At 42.4% G+C, this 17,248-nt stretch overlaps 2 protein-coding genes across 4 annotated transcripts; one reads left to right on the forward strand and one right to left on the reverse strand.

Annotated features, from left to right (window-relative positions):
- Positions 1–137: 137 nt before the first annotated feature.
- Positions 138–13,588, reverse strand: rfx1a (regulatory factor X, 1a (influences HLA class II expression)). Of its 3 annotated transcripts, none has more exons than XM_069674149.1 (18): positions 13,455–13,588; positions 11,487–11,867; positions 11,108–11,214; positions 10,928–11,023; positions 10,246–10,343; positions 9,782–10,154; positions 8,916–9,097; positions 8,157–8,276; positions 7,767–7,900; positions 7,277–7,395; positions 7,007–7,113; positions 6,683–6,834; positions 5,926–6,023; positions 4,321–4,470; positions 3,666–3,874; positions 2,992–3,145; positions 2,871–2,916; positions 138–2,395 (listed from the first exon to the last, which is right to left on the reverse strand). In XM_069674149.1, exons 2-18 carry the CDS (start codon positions 11,845–11,847, stop codon positions 2,235–2,237), a joined length of 2,667 nt encoding a protein of 888 aa, XP_069530250.1. In that variant the 5' UTR covers positions 11,848–11,867; positions 13,455–13,588; the 3' UTR covers positions 138–2,234. The 3 variants fall into 3 exon arrangements, with proteins under 3 accessions (XP_069530250.1, XP_069530249.1, XP_069530248.1); XM_069674148.1 differs by having other exon boundaries at positions 8,916–9,091; positions 9,731–10,154; XM_069674147.1 differs by having other exon boundaries at positions 2,871–3,145.
- A 2,012-nt stretch (positions 13,589–15,600) lies between these two features.
- rln3a (relaxin 3a) lies at positions 15,601–17,051 on the forward strand. Its single transcript, XM_069674648.1, has 2 exons — positions 15,601–15,891; positions 16,413–17,051. Exons 1-2 carry the CDS (start codon positions 15,732–15,734, stop codon positions 16,697–16,699), a joined length of 447 nt encoding a protein of 148 aa, XP_069530749.1. The 5' UTR covers positions 15,601–15,731; the 3' UTR covers positions 16,700–17,051.
- Positions 17,052–17,248: the final 197 nt, after the last annotated feature.

Raw genomic sequence — 17,248 nt, forward strand, 5'->3', positions numbered from 1 at the left:
CAGTGAGATTGCGGCTGCCAACCTGCGTATCTCTTTGCCACAAAGATTATAGACGTTGATGTACTGAGACTCATTGTACTTACTGTTAAAAACAGTAACGTTTCAGGGATATCAATGTAAGAGAGGGAATACAAGTGCAATTTTAAAAATTCTTTAATTTATATCTTTAAAATTAAAAACATCTGAATTGCATTCTACCACCTCCAAAGGCACAGTCATACTTACAGCAGACCAAATTCATAAAACACTGCCACTGAACATCTTTTTTTACCAACTTGTTTTGTACATAAGAAACAATGCACTATAAAAATGACTAAACATTTTTCTTACTGGGTAAACAATGGCCATTCTATATGCTGTAGATCATTACTGGGGTGATATGTACTCAGCCGTGGTAGCATTAGACTCCATATAAAGGATGATGTGCTGGTTTGAGGCTGCCGATGCGTGTTGAAAACATGCACACTGCAGCTATTTAAAGACATTGCATTTCAAAATCCCAAAATTGACATGTCTACAACAACCATCTTGACGAACAGTGTTTAAGAATATGGATGTTTGAAGCAAAACAAAGCCATTGGCAGGAGGGCGGAAACGCAGTGAGATGAAAGCACAGTGCAGGGAGATGAGTGTCGGTGGAGGACTGTGCAGAAATGAGCCATTACATCTCTCACGTCACCAATTCTCTGAACCACACAGAGTGGCACGAGATGTTCGCATGTAATCTGACACCTGCTCCCCACCGTTAAAATCACACCTAAGACTTCAAAGAAAATGAGACTGTTTCAGACACATCGGTCTGAGTTAAAGACAATAGTCAATATGTGCAAAGAGGCAGGGCCTTAGCCTGTTTGTGGAAAAGTCATCAGATATGAAATAGGATTGATAACTGAACGTACAATCACAAATCAAGTATGCACACAGAGGTTCCTTACAATGTGCGACAACACAGCACCATACACTGCACAAGAGGTTCACTTAGTGACAACAAAATTCAAAATAGTGGATAAATATACAGCAGAATATAAGTATATCACTGTTCCTACTCAGGCACAGTCCTCCTTAAAAACATAGAGAATTTAAAAACAACGCAGGGATCTGGGATAAAGCAAACAGGTTTGGCACACACGTGGGAAAAATAGATTTAAATAAGGCAAGAAAATTATGTCAAAGGAAAATGAGGCAACACAGGAACACATTTTTTAAGGGACAGGAATGAAGCACTTAAAAATATGACACACAGCACCTCCCTAATGGAACCAGATGTTCGGTAAAAGAGAGAGGATTTTTTGCAGCAACTAATGGGAGCCCCAGTTCCACAGCCGAAGCTTCATCTTTACAAGTGTGTGTAGCAGCTGCGACAGGCACTCCAAGAACACAACAACGTTTTCTTTTCAGGCGAATAAAATCAAACAAGAAATCTACGCACGTCTCCCAAAATCACAACCCGATCAATCGCCATATAAAATATCTACAGAGGAAACAGTCCACACTTTGCATGACTCACAATCACACACACATGTAAACACACACCATCAACACACACACAAAAAAGACAATCCCATAAAATCGCAACCATCTGCTGCCTTTAACATGTTTCATTCAAAGCTTCCAACAGCATTTAACAAATTATATTATAATTATTATAATTATATTAACAACCAAATTCTGTGACAATTTACTGTTGAAGGTCCACTTTGCACCCTCCTCCTGAAGAAGTTTACCTTTACACACACACACACACACACACACACACACACACACGCACATCACAGTATTTTCAAGACCATTTTGATACGGCAGTGACAGTTTTTGGAGGGTGGGGGTGAGGCTGTAGCAGGTATCGATGCAATGAGAGAAAGAAAAACATGCCTGTCTTTACTTCTTTTTTACATCATAAAAACTCAACTGATGCTCCGAGCTGCTCTTTGCATTGAGGGAGTCTGGTTTGAGAACTTCTAATGCCAGAGAGAATGTGTTGTATCAATGGGGCCAACGGGTGGTTGTGCCATCAAGGCAGCAGCAGTACTGACAGAGTGTGTGTGTGTGTGTGTGTGTGTGTGTTTTGATTGTGTGTGCGTAAACAAGTGGGACAGTTACAGTATGCAGCGAGACTTTACAGACACGTATACAAGATCTATATACATGTGTCGAGTGTATAAAGCAGTGTTCTTTGTACATCTGTGTGTGTGTATCATTAGTATAATAAACCCATGTCTAGTGTTACTCAGTGGTTAGTTGTCAGCTGATCCGGTCGTGAAGAGGACTCTCTGGTCAGTTCTGGCCAGCTTGGCGGGCGGCTCCAGAGACTCATCACCGAGCACGGCCCCGTCTGAGGGAAGGGACAGCTCCTGACCTTCATCGTCACTCTCCTCCTCCTCTTCCTCTTCCTCTTCTGGGTGAGACAAAGGTAAACGAGTTGCAGACAAAGCTTCACAGGGACTGTTTTTCCTGCATACACCGCAGCCTGCTGATACGTGATTGGTCAATATTACTCGGACTACAAGCGTAGTATAAACGGAAACCAGAACACTTGCCGTCCCGAAAATCCATGTCCCTCCTTACAGATTCTACATTTCTATGTAGAATCTGTAAATAGAGATTACATGTGAGCAAAACATAAACTGATAAAAAAAAGTTTGTTGCCATCAACATGTTTACTTTTTTCTGCCACTTTTTCCTGTTACATGACGTCAAGTTTGTCAACATATCGAGTCCAGAAAAAATCTTTTCTTATTTTCCAATTGTTGTTCTGACTCGAGGGAACGTTGCGTGAACTTTACCAGTCGGGAACTAATTTTTCAAGTTATTACTGATACCACATGAATGCAGGGTGAGTCTAAAATCAAACAGGAACACAGCGCAGTTACCTTTGTCAGGATCCAGCTGGCTGAGACCCCGGCCTAAACTGGCAAACTGATGGAAAGAGGAGAATGTGTTAGTGCTGTAAAGATGGTTGACAGTGTTTACTCGCTCAACGTGTTTGTGTACCTCTCCCATGACAGCGATGGGGGTCTCTCCTTTGGCCTGGGCCACTCTGTGCTCAATCAGGTAGTACATGTACTCATCATACAGCAGGCGGATCAGGTGAAAGGAGCCAAAACTGGCTGCACTCCTCAGAGTCAGGTCCCTGATCACCATGGAACTGGAGAGCAGAGATGGTGGTGAGAAGTTCAGTCATCGTTGCACAAACAATCACTCACTTCTCTAACCAAAAACAGGAAGTACTCCTCCGTGCTTTTCTTAACTCAATGCTGATTCCTCAACAATTACAGAGAAAGAGAGAAACTTTAGAGGCTGTTAATAGAAAGCTTGTTTTAGAAATTATGATGGTAAACTGAGGCTGGGATTCTCTTTACATCCCTATTTGTTCTCATGCAGTAATGTGATAGATATTCATGTATTCATTCACACAGCTGGTAAAGATTAAAATTTTAACTACTTTGAAAACAAGAGAGCAATTGGTCGGATTATTACTAATTTATAATAATAAATTGCTGGTAATTACTGTTAGTGATTCTCATGAATGATGTACTGTTAGTGACTCTGGGAGCACAGACTGAGCTCTTTTACTAGATGAAAAAAATGTGTGGCTAAGACTCAAGCATCAACGAAAACAAGAACGCATAATGGAAATGAAACCATCCAAACTTCTCCTTTCACACCTGTAAAAAGACCACTTCAGCAGGAAGAGCTTGGCAGCTTTCGGGAAGGCCGGGCTGTGCTGGTAGGGTTTCAGGACCTGGGAGACCACACCATCCAGCCACGCAGCCCACTGCTCCAGGGAGTTCTGCTGCTGGAGGGTCAGCTTAAAGTCCTGCTCCAGCCGCTGGACCACACGGTCTTCACACCGGCACACCCATGAAGCCTGCTCCTGTAGAAGGTGGGCCAGAAGAAGGGCAATGTGTCAGCAGGAGGCTGCCACACTTGATAGATACGTGTCATTGTGTGAGGAAATACATTGTTTGTCAAATTGTCTTTAAGCAAGACGCAATCAAATCAGGTTCCATCAGGTTCCATCAGGTTCCAACAGGTTCCATCAGGTTCCAACAGGTTCATGTTTCTGTATCTAATCACATGCTTTAAACTCACAGGAGGAGGGAGAAGTACAATGAGTTTCTGAGAAAAATCTGTGTGGGCTTGGTTTACATTTCCTGGCTTGGAGGGTTGCAGGTAAAACAGAATGATTGCCAAACTAAGTGACTAACTCACACGTGTAAGCTCAGTAAAACCACAAGCTGCAGCAGAAATTGTTGACATGATTGAACCACCAACACTGAAATTCATGTGAGCTGCCATCGCTCTGAAAGATTAGCCAACCTGAACGTTAGCAAAGTCGACGCGGTTGAGGTCGGAGAGCATCTGGTTGATCTGGGCCGTGTTCTGGAGCACAGCGCGGGCGGCCTGGGCGAGGTGGTTCAGACTGGTGTAGCGACGCAGTGTCTGGGCAAATGCATTGGCAGACGTTACCTGAGAGAGAGCAAGAGGAACAGAGTGAAAATATGTTTAGAAAATGAAGTGTGTACATAGAGATATATTTTTAAACAACATGTAACAGTGTTTCATGGGCTACTTAAGGTGAGTAATCTATGTTCAGCGCTGGCCTGGATCATGTGAGAGAGACATGCAATGATGAGAGTAACAGGCCTGTATATATCAACATAGTTACTTACACGTATTTACACTGTTAAAGAAAATCACAATAAGTTTCAATGAGAAATAATTCTTTAAAATGGGCTTCTTTTCTTCTCATAATGATTTGCACGATTGAGTTTTAAATATCTCTGCATTGGTTTTCACATATGTCCACCACAGAGCTGCAGATTACATGACTGGGTATGATGTGAGACTGGGTACGATGTGAAACCACAAGGGAAACTCCAGGACAGAAAGTTGGTTTTTAAATTATCACACCAACAAAATTTGCTCAACAACAGCAGTTTTGAAGAGGCTGGTTGTTTGTTAGGCTATTATTGCTGCTTTTTAAATGACAAAGATTATACAGCTTTAAAACAAATGAAATACTTTACTGTTGTTAAATGCAAAACACCGAAGGGCAATGAGGCGCAATGAGAACTCAAGGTAGGCTAAGGGCACAGTAACGCCTCCTTGCCCCCCGACCCCCCTGGGTGCAAAGGGTTAGGGTTAGCAGAGGGACAGCAAAGATGGGAACAACTATAAAAATGTTGATTTAAACCAGTAAGAATGTTTACCTTTATACAAAATTAGGCCATCGGCACGTCACTAATTTGATCGCTATCCGTGTGACAGCGCGTCTAAGTACTGGACTGAGAGAGAGAGGAAGAGAACCCTGTTTGAATAATGACTTAGGAGTGCTCTGCAGACATGTCGGTCTGTGAAGCTGTCGAAGCGTATCAGTGTATGCTTTGTTTGTTGTTTAATGCACACAGTACACCGTAAAAATGTCACGTGCTGATCGTTTACCATCTTCCCCCCACCGCTACGCATACCGGCCTTTTTACCGTCTTTCTCGGACATAGGTTCGATCTTACTATTTCTCTCACTTTATTGAAAAGTGTCTCACTGCAGCTTCTACTGATTTTTGTTCTGCAAACTAGAAACCTGCCAGCATTCAGGTCCGACTGTTTTCTCCGTGCCGCCACAGCGACCTGTAAATGTGACGTGTGGCGTTTGAGTGAAGGGAGAAAAAATGGTGCTTCACTGCCAACATTGGATTTAGTTAGTTAGTTTAGTAATTGGATCAAGTTTTCACATTTTATTTCATTTTCAGTTGATTTATTGAGGATGGGGTTTTAAGTAGGCGAGCTACGATATTAAAATAAATAATGCAGTGATGACGGTAAAGGAGTCCACCCAGCTGTTGGCATCTCATCACCGCGACAGCCCTACTCCATGGCTCAGTAAACGATTTTCCACCAACTGCAGGCTGGTGCGAGAACATACCTTGATGCGGACCATTTCCTCAGGGATGTTCATCATGGCATTGGTCAGCCAGCTCTCCAGGCTCTTGGCAAAGTTGCGGATGGCTTGAGTTAAGGCACCTGGGGGCAGCAAGAGAAGAGGGATAAGAACAGAAAGAAAGTATCGTGAACATAGCAAAGTTTCTGCTGGAGAAGCAGAGTTCTTGGACACGAGTCACTGTGATTCCAGTTAACACGAAAGACTCTCAGGACATAACCATGTTTATGTGGCTTCAGTGCAGCCCAATAACAGGAGGATCCTTACTGACGTCAGTGAGAAACATTACTGAAGTGAGTAAAGCTGAAACAGAAAGAACTATGTGTAATAGCAAAAAGTAAATTTCCACAGCAGAGCGGTTGGCACATCATTAGGAAAAACTGTGTTCTACTGAGGAGGGAACTGAGCCATCAGCTCGAATGTTTCAACCAAAGAGAGGAAATTATTAGGATGTACATTCTTTTCATGTCAGAGATGTTGGGTTGACCTTTGTTCTTTCATAGGTTCGTTCTTAATAGTTCAAGTTAAGGTTGAAGAATAGGTTCAGTTTATATGCTGACGGTGTGCTTTAAAGGAAACTAATCCTTTTTGATATTTCTTACAAGAGAGCAAAGAATATTGACCGTTTCATATGTAAAAAAAAAAAGGTCGGATTTGTTCTAGAACATTTTGTGCACATTGCTCTACTGTATGAGACAGAATGGTGTTTGACTACATAGGCATATTTCTTGTTGAGCCTTACTGGGGATGGGCCTGAGGACATCAGGGATGAGGATCTCCACCAGGCCCTGGTACAGGCTGTTGTCACAGTCACGACTCCAGCGTAGCACTGGCTCATACTTGCACAACAACACCAGGCAGGACTTTGGGAGACGCTTCTCTGACTCATCGTGACTGCCAACACACAAACACACACACACACACACACACACACACACACACACACACACAGAGTTATAATTACCTGCATTTGGTATAAAATGGTACTGGAATAGAAGAGGTGTCTTTCTGTGTGTAGGACCAAAACTGTATTTTGAATGTTTGCCCACAAGCCTTGAGCACTCACACAGCCAACGTAGCATCTCCAGCCTGACTCTGGCTGAACCTCCAGAAGGTCTTCCACAGAGTTTCCACCAGGGTGAACTGCAGGTTGACCATCACATCTAGTATGGCCTGTAAGGACATGAGCACATACAGACTGTCAGACACAATAGGGACCGAGGTTTTAATGTTGGTTTTAACTTGTCCGAGTAGTTTTTCTGCTGTCAACTAAAAGCAACATCATCAACACTCGATGGGTGTCCACCAGGTAACTAATGTACTTCCAGGCGGTTACCTCACAGTGTTCTCTGTACAGCAACTGAAAGCTCTTTATGTGCTCCAGTTCGATGCCCTCTGGCAGAGCCTTTCCCTGCAGGTCAATGTCTGGGAACTCTGGGAGAGCTCTGGATGCATCTAAAACACAGCACATAAAAAGAATGGATACTCAATTATCTGAGCAGAGGAACCACATTAAAGGCAGAGAGCTTATCAATATTAACTGTAAATGATTTATGAGACTGACATTATTGTTTTGAAAACACATTTGTAATGTATTTGTTGTAGATTTCCTATACTTAAAGGCCCATCTAGGGATGGGCATTGCAAATTAGCCAAGGCTATAAATGCTGTAGTGTGTGGCATCGGTTTACTTGCTTCATACTTGTCCTTATACAAATAAACATTCAATAAATCAATAAAATATTGGATAATATTTTCTTTGAAGGCAAATCCTTAACCACCACTTTGATACCTGTAGGTGTTCTCTAACTGTTTAATCAACTCACCTAGGAACTGTTGGTACTGCTGGACCTGGGTGCTGATGTCCACCTGCCCGGACCCCTGTTGCTGCTGCTGCTGCTGACCTGCTCCTGACGCAGTTCCATTGGTCATCCCCTCGACTTTGTGCACAGGCTTCAACCTGAGAGGAAAAAGCATAAAGCACATAAAATTATGTAGATGGAACATTCAGATCTTTAAAAAGATCATGGAAATGAAAGTAAAACTAAATTCTGTCTTATCAAAAAGTAGATGCCTGGAACTGTGAGAAAAGTAAAACACTGTATATCATGTGGATGACAGTGTCCCAGTTATATGAAGGATATAGATTACATTTTTCTTTGAAAAAGAATCAATAGAAATGATTACCGTGGTATACAGACAACGGATGTGTGTACCTCTGTTTCTGAGAGAAGGGCTGCTGCCTCATAGCCAGATGTTGCTGATCTTCCATTAGACGGAGAAGAGAAGAGCCGGCCTTGATCCTCAGCCCATAGTAGTGGTATTTAGAATTACCCCTGTCGAGAACAGTTCAAACATGTTGTTATGTAAAATTGGGCCTGTGTTGGCGAATTTGTCTCCCATAGTAAATACATGAAGGAGAAAACAAAGAGGATGTGAGAGGAGCTGGTTTATGTTGTCTGTGTAAACCTCTGGTTGCTCCCTCAAAGCTACATACATACACATACTGGTATTAACAAACATTTCCAAAAAGTCAACCTCACTTGCTCACCCTCCCCTCCTTTGTCAAACTCACCCACCCACACACATGCTGTCTGTCTTCATCTCTGCCCACACTGCTTCCCACACTGAGTGAATGTTTTGCAATGCTCCAAAGAGCTTTATGGATTTTCCTAGAAAAAAAATCTCAATGTGTCTCCTGCAGGGAACTTTGCAAGGGGGTCCACTCTTTAACATGTATATGCAAATGTATCTTACTGTGCATACTGTGTAAAGAGGGTGTGCTGCTGATGTGGATTGTGCAGTAGAGAGAGTGTTAGAAAGGATTTTCTTTGAGCTGCTCTCTCGCTCTCTCTCTCTGCCTGCTCTTTCTGTGGTGTCATGTTGATAACTCTCATTTTCATAATAATTTAAAAAAGAGGGTAAAATGGGAATGTGTGTATATCATCTATCATGTTTTGTATGACCTGTCTTACCGTGTTCCCAGGCGTCGCGTGCGTAGCCCCATGAACACAGACCTAATGAGCTTCCCGAAAGAGGCCGCATTAACAGGCTCCAGTTTCTGCTCCTGGCAGTGCAGCAGATAGTGACAGTAGAGGGTGGAACGTGGCAGACTAACTCCTTCAGCTGTCTCATAGTTGTCCAGCAACCACTGTACCTGGCACACAGGCAATAAAAAAAAAGAAAGAAGCTGGAGCAGTTAGCAAAGCCAGCACAAAGAAACAGCACAGAAAACACAAAAAAATCTATGTCGTATACAGTACATGCACACGCATCTAAAATAATTATAAGAAATCATAAAAACAGGCTAATCCAGTTGTAATTACATCATTCATCAAAAGATTAAGAATGAAAACACAAATACAATTGTTTGCGTGCCGTGGCATACAACTTTGGTATGCAATGAATCAATGACCTAGAATACTGATGGTTGGTTGCCATAATCATATGGGGTTCAATATGATGAATTTGGGATGAACAATATAGTGGTGGGGCATTTCAGGCATATTTAAAAATGCCCCTCATCACATGCACTTTAATGACATGAACATGAGGTCATGGTTTTGTTTTTCTATTGGGAGGAAATCACAGTTAAAAATACTGATAACAACAAATTTATTTTCACCAATAGACAAACAGCTCACCATTTCTAGTCCCAACATGAATCTAAACATTTTTAATTGTGCTTTCCACTAAACAAAACTATGACATCATCAGCGTGCGCAACCAAAGGGTTGTGTAGATGAGAACAAAACAAGAAGAAATTCTTGCGCTTGGCGCCTCTGCATACCTTCTTGTCTGCCGACGGCACGCTACTCTCCTCGCCCTCTGTAATACTCACAGTGGCTGGAGAGGCGCGGGCGGTGTGTGAGTAGTTCTGACTGTTACCAGCTGCCCCTCCGCTGCTGCTGCCCAGCATGTAACCCCCCTGGATCACATAGCTTCCTGCTGCGCCACCGTTGGTGCCTGCCCCTTCCCCTGCCCCATTCGTAGTGCCACCTGTGGTCACCACTGTGGCCCCTCCGCCCGCTGCACTGGTGGGCTGGGCCACGAACATGGACACACCCCCTGTTGTGCCAGCAGTCACAGAGACAGTTAGAGGTGTGCCAGGGGTGGAGGCCTGAGAGCCTGGGGTCGTCTGACCTTCATAATATTGGGCAGCTGTGGTCTGGGTGTACAGCGGGGTGTCAGTGTAAGGGAACGTGCCGGAACGACTGGATAAGAGACATGAAAAATATGTATTAGAAACAAAGTAAGAAATGAAAGAAAGACGTGCTAGAAAGTAATGAACATTATTATACTAACATGGTGCTGGTGGTGTAGTTGTTGTCTCCTCCTTCCACATACTGCACTTGATTGGTGTACACATGTTGCACTGGCACTGGTGTGAGTTGCTGCTGGACCTAAAGAGTGAGCACATACACAAATCATGTTAAAACTTTGCCCGCCGACTCCGAGTTATATCAACTGTATCATTGTTGAAAATTGTTATGTCGTTCATGTACTGTTTCTTTTGTAATTATGACCTACAGTATAAACATTTTTCTAGCTACAGACAGATTCTTTGTTCCCTTAACTAGCAGCAGTCTCCCTTGTGTCCCTGACCTACTTGGATAGTTGCATTTGTAGCCTGCAGAAGTAGCTGATCTGTGCTTGAGCCTGGGACTGCAGGGTGGTCTCCTATCTCTTTTTCCTCATTCACAAAAGGCAGGTACATTGATTGGTAATACTGAAGAAGGTCCATGGGGATGTTGAAGGGGATGTATAGCGCTTTGCCACAGCAGTTTTGAATGTGGTCTGCTGATACCCCGGCCTGGCACTCTAGCTGTCCTACCTCCTGATGCAACTGCCTTTCTTCTAGATTGTTATCCCTTACTAATGCTGCCACCTTGATGCTAGGGAGGAGCTGAAAGCCGGCACAGGCAGGTTTCAACAACAGATTTTACTTGTTGACAAATACTAATACTACTGTGTGTGTTTGACTTACCTCTGGGCTAATGTGAACAGGCTGTAGACTGGTGACACTGAGCTGGGTGCCTGGCTCAGTCTTAGCTATCTGAGAGGTCGCCTGTACCACCGACCTCTGCTGAGATAAAGACACTGTTAAGTTTTTGAGTTCAGAAAACATTAATTTCATGTTGTGCTTTTGTCTGCATGTACATTTTACCTGTTGAGCTGTCTGCACCTGCTGAACAACCTGCGTGGGAACTCCTGTCTGCACTGCTGGAGGGGGACTCGAGTCTGACACACTGTCATTTGAGTGAAGGGAGCCCTCTGAAGGGGAAAAGATCATAGAATTACATTAACAAGTTGGTAAAATGTTTTAGACATGCTGCTATTTTCTAAGAGTGTCACTTGTCCATTTTCAACCATCAGGCAAAGTCTCAAACTAGATCTTTTAAGTCACCTTTATAAGACACACGTTTGTAGGCTACGAATAATGATTAAATAAGGAAAGCATTGATAATTGCATTTACAACTACTTAACGTGCCTGGTCTACCTTCGTGCCAGTGGCATGTGGTGATATGTGATGTTCATCCCTTACCTGTGACTGTAACAACAATGTACTGAGGTGTGCTTTGAGCATTTCCAGACTCCGTGGGGGAGCCCTGGATCTCTGCAGTCACATACTGTGTCTGAGCTGGCTGAGTCTGTGCTGTGGACTGGGCTTGACTTCCAGCTGCGGGCTTCTGAGTGGTGATGGAGGCATCTTGATCTGTGTGAGAAGTTTGGCCGGTGGGTGTGACAATGGTGGGCGTGGCCACAGTGGTCTGAATCTCAGCCAAAAACTGAGAGGCAGCTGGAGGGGTGGAGCTGCCGTCAGTTTGCCCTGGTGTGATGGTAACAACAGCCCCCTGGGGTTGGGCTGCTGGCTGGATCTCACCTGCGTAGCCTGAGGTGGCCATTACAAGAGCTGGGAATCACCCTGGTAAAAGGAAACAAGTAAATAAAATGCATTTTTATAAAATATCAGGATTCTCTTACCTAAAGACTGTGATCTAGTCAGAGTTATGAATGATGTAGCAGAACTAAACATAATGAATCACAGCTTTGAAAATGTAACTTAAATTGTGCAACTGAAAGCACAAAGGAAGACTCATTTCTGTACAGAGAGCGCTTTTGTAAAATGACATGGGCAAAGGTCGAACATGAGTCAACTGATGTTTGTTGCGGTATTTCTCAAAAGTATAAGAGATCTGATCCCCTATTCCACACTATTATTTTCTTCTAACATTGATCTGTGGTCAACTGTTTATATCCTGGATTACAATTTTTTTCTACATTCTCATTTATTTGCCTAGTCACAAATTACTTATAGAGCTGATTCTGAAAGTACTACAGTGGCTGACCTGTTGGTGGTGTGTAGGGGAGGAGCATTGACGGGAACAAGCATTCTTATTACCTGTAATGTGATCACACATCCAATGGCCATTCACACAAGCACAAGTTGGGAAAACCCCTTACCACATAGAATTAATATTGCAATGCAGGCAGGTGTCATGCTTCATGTCACACACTTTTAGAAAGAGACTTAATGTACACCTGTCCTAAATTTGTGATATTTTAAATACAATGCTTGATCATCTTTGTTTAACAGAATGAAAAGATGGGACAGAGCGAAAGGGACGGGTATGAAGGTATCCATCATTACCTTCATGGTAAATTATCAACAAGATGCCTCATTACAGATCTATAAATTTGCTTGTTTATTTAATCATTGAACAAACACGTTAAACTGAACTTAGACCTCAACACCTGCAAAACGCCTTCCTTCGCCACGCCCATCTGATGTCAAATGTCCGACACCTGCCCCAGCAGCCTCTTCAACTTTCCATGATCGAGATCAATATATCGGTGTTATTGTTTTTGTTTCAACTTTTCTCCTGCCTCAACATCAACCCACAAAGTGTCTACGTATTTACTCTATAAACTTGCCAGCCCTAATTTGCTCTTCCTTTTAGGTAGTTCATGTTTTGTACTCAGGGACTAGGTTTCGTGTTAAGCCGGATGCTGAGGAGAACGGAATGTGTGAAACCGTTGGAGATTGAACGTTAAATGTCGTTAAAAAAGACAAGTAACCGTTACTGGTTACTCCTCGAACCGTTAACTGTAATAAGTAACGAGCACGCGCCTGTCGTGACAGCACTGATGCTAGCTGTCTAGCAAGGTAACACGGGCAGCAAGCTAACTGGTCTCTACAACAACCGCCATTTTGTACCTTTTGCATTTGACATCGCCATAACAACGGCCTGCTTGAGTATGCATCTGTGGCTGCGTCGTCATGGCAGGCACAATTCATTGCCACCGGAATGAGCAGAGGACACAAACTACCCCGTTCAAGACACGGAGTCGAGGCATAATCAGTACGACGGCTAGCCTGCAGGCTAACCTAAGCTAACACCGGAAGGCAGTGCATGTTATGGCTACTGAAACAACAGGGGAAAAGAGCAATAGCACGTTCCGTTGAAGCATAATTGGACATAAAATATTTCCTGTGTGTAAAAAGCTTCACCTCAAGTTCCACGTATGTGTTTCCTGCCGGTAAAATATCTTCTTTTAATTTTATGGCGGATTCAGTTGTTGTTGTTGTTGATTCTCGTTGCTGGGTTCTTGTCGCCAGGGCTACCGTGGCTATGGCGCTTCGTCCTCACCAGGGCAACTGTTGCTACCCACCCGCTCCCTTCCCTCCCCCTTCCTCGTTGTGATTGGCTGAATCCTGCCAAATTCTCTTAAAGACACAGGAACCGCAATTTCTTTACTACAAAGCCTTCCACGCCCATTTGTGGAACTCCCCTATCTATCAAAGACATACATTTTTTTACAAATAATTTATAAACATAATAGGTTCATCTTATAAGCTGAATAAAAAGATGGACGACGTGACAGCTCCCCAAAAGTGAAGCCAAAACATCTCCCCCTGTTGACTGGCTGCAGTATAGGTAATATAGCCCGCCCTCTCCATGTTAACAGACTGGACATGGGTCAAACCACAGAGTCATTGGGTCAAACTATAAAATGAAAAACACCTCAAAGACATTTTTTCTCAAAAATGCTTTCCGTCATTAAATTTAGTTCTTCTCATGCTGAATTATGTCCAAGTGTTTTTTGAGAAGTTTAGTTTCAATTAGTATTTTGATGCTATAAAAAGGGGGTGTAATGTCGTGATTGACAGCTCTGTTAGCAAATCCGGCTTTATATACACCTATTGGTTCTTCTTGGTGTTTGTCAAAATTCAGCAGTTAATAATTTGACACTTTTATGGTAATTTTAAATCAAAAAAGTGATTATAGTCAATACACTTTATACATGTACTCCATTTGTCCTTGGTGATGATAATTCTGTCTGGTAAATATGGACATATTGAATCCAAGCCCGTTGAGTGAATAGACTCAAGGTTCAGCAGTGTGGCTTATTGAATTATACAACAGTTAGTTCTGACCCAGTTATGTGATTGGGAAAAAAGTAATTCCATGAGTGCTGATATAAAGTACAACAGCACGCACTGGGACTTTTAACCATATGCATCACTGCACCTCAGGTATTGACAAATGACTTAAGACTAATAGGCAATAGGCAATATCATACTAATTATACAGTGTGTAGGACCGAATTATATAATTTGTTTTGCAGTGTGAATCATTGTATGCAACATATTTATAAAACTATTGTAGGCTATTGAAATTCCAGATTGCCTCTGCAACCTCCACAGGTCTGTGACCCTGTGTAAATGAATGTCAGCATAGACACCCTCCTAAAATGCCATTTTGTTTGCTTGTTATCGTCACACTAATTACAAATTCATCATCCCCATTGTAAGTCCCTAAACGAGTGACCTTTGACTATGTGGACACGCAGATAAAAATGTGTTTTATTTTTGTCTGACTCATAATAAGACTTCCATGTTATCTGAAATTTGAAAATGTCACTGGAACTGCCTCTATCCTCTTTTTCACCTTTTGGCAACGACATGACAGAACGGGCGATTCTGAAGAGAAAGGAGAAATTATACACATAAGTAATACAGGGTTTCCTGTGGATTACAAATGGCAAAACTTGTAAATAATCATGATAGCTGTCACATTGGCCTGAATATATCTCTATAGTGGTGTCAGCAAGAGTCAGGGGAAATTGGACAACATGCCTATTAGGCCCGAAAGTTTAATTTGTTCATGCAAAGTCAGTTGACCATGTTTTTTTTATTATCTTTATTCTTTTTTAAAAGGAAACTCCATGCATCTTGCACAACAGTGTGCAACCTTTAGTTCAACAATATAGCAAGGGCAAGGGGGGATCTCCAACGGGAAAACATAGATGGAGACAGTTGTAATTGGCATTAAATGTTTATGGCATATAGACTGTCAATATGCTTCTCTTATTCACGCTCACAACATGACCATTATTATGGAATGTTTTACATACTGAATTTTAAATGGGATTAGATGATGTCACAATGTTGAGAGACATTAAAAAGTGACAAAAGTGCCTCTCATGCTGAAACACAGTTATATCATCAGGGGCTGACATATTCATTAATTATGCCACCTTTGGTCCCCTATTTGTCTCCATAAAGGTCTCTGACTGTATCTCTGTTTCAAATCTGTTGCTCTCTCAGACGAGGCCTGCATGCGCAGTTTGCATGTCTCTCTTGCTGGGCTCGAACCCCTTTATAAACCACGCCTGGGTCACCTAGAAAGTCACAACTCTTGCAAACAGGGAGACAGAAAGCCAAGTGCTGCTCAAAGAAAAACATCTCCTGTCATTTTAACCGCTTTTTTTACCTTTGTGTAACATGTGGAAAGCTGTCGTACTGGCTGTGTGTCTGCTGGTGGCCGGGGTTCAGCCCATGGACGACCCAACGTATGGTGTGAAGCTCTGTGGCCGTGAGTTCATCCGGGCAGTCATCTTCACTTGCGGAGGCTCACGATGGAAACGGTCACTCAGGAGTGCAGGTGAGCGGATGAAGGTGCAACACCTTCCCCATTAATGACCTTGACTTCAACATAAGAGCTTCAGTTTGTCCGTTTCAGTTGTGATTAGTTTGTTATTTCTCTGGCTCTAAGTATTTAGAAAAGCCTTTGCTATTATAACTACAATCTACGGAGATGGAAAGATGAATGTATAGAGAATTCCACTAATTACATTTTTAATTAATGATATTTTTATTGTATAGTGGCAGTCAGTGTTTGCAGTTTAGCTAAAATCAGAGAGCTATGACTCTCAGTTAATGTCTTTATTTGGGGCTTTTAATAGAAAAACAATTCAAACAAAACAAGCCTTCGACCCTGAAATAACTAAGTATAATGTTACATCCTATTGCTCGTAAACAAAGTAAATTTGGTCAGAAATGCCCTATGTGACTCTTGAAAATCAGCAATTCTTTTGATAACAATACCGATAACGAACAAACTGTTTCCCTTCTGGGTGCATGAGAAAAGCCTGTTATTTTCTAATGCTTCTGATTTCACTGCAGCAGATGCTTCAGAGGACTCGTTCAGCTCCCGTCAGGAGGATTCCTCAGAGGGCATGACTCACAACTTCATGGTGGAGAGTCTCCTCCAAGGGAACAGAGATCTAAGCATCACGCCCAGAGACAACCAGGAGGGAGTGTTTAGCAGGCCGGCCCGTTCCTTCATCACCGAGGAGATCCTGGAGGCCCTTCGCAAGGCTGACCGCAAGGGCCGGGACGTGGTGGTGGGCCTGTCCAACGCCTGCTGCAAATGGGGCTGCAGCAAGAGCGAGATCAGCTCCCTGTGCTAAGAGACGAGCCATTTATCAATTTCCCACTCTTCATGAATGTTAGGTCATTTTCAATCCAGTATGTTTCAGTTAAACCACTGAATATGTGTTTGAATTGTTTTATTTTGAGTATCTATGAAGTGTATGGGAAGGGCTGCATTTGTAATTACCATTCAGTTGTTTTGTCATTCCTTATTTGCAGCTAATTTGTCTGCCTGAGAATTAAAGATGATCTTTCTTTGTAAAATACATTTGAAAACAGCACTGGGCTAAAGGGTTACAATGCTTAATCTTGTTTGTAAATCATCAGTAGACTATTGTTGGTAATTTGCATTTGTTTAACAGCACACAGAGCGCTTATTGTGCGAATAGTTCTGACCCAAAATAAAAAATTGTGTTAAAAAATTGCATCATTGGCCTTTTTATAGTTTACATGTTTCAATCTCGTCTCAATTGTCTGTCCTTAATTACCAAGTCTCATCAAATACCTGTCCTGTCAGGTATTCAGCTGGACAAATCACACTATTTTCATATTGTTTTCCCCCATAATTTAAAACAATGAATGTACAG

Source organism: Semicossyphus pulcher, unplaced genomic scaffold (assembly GCF_022749685.1).
Source record: "Semicossyphus pulcher isolate SPU_LCO1_2020_fin unplaced genomic scaffold, fSemPul1.0.p SCAF_23, whole genome shotgun sequence".
Lineage (NCBI taxonomy): Eukaryota > Metazoa > Chordata > Actinopteri > Labriformes > Labridae > Semicossyphus > Semicossyphus pulcher.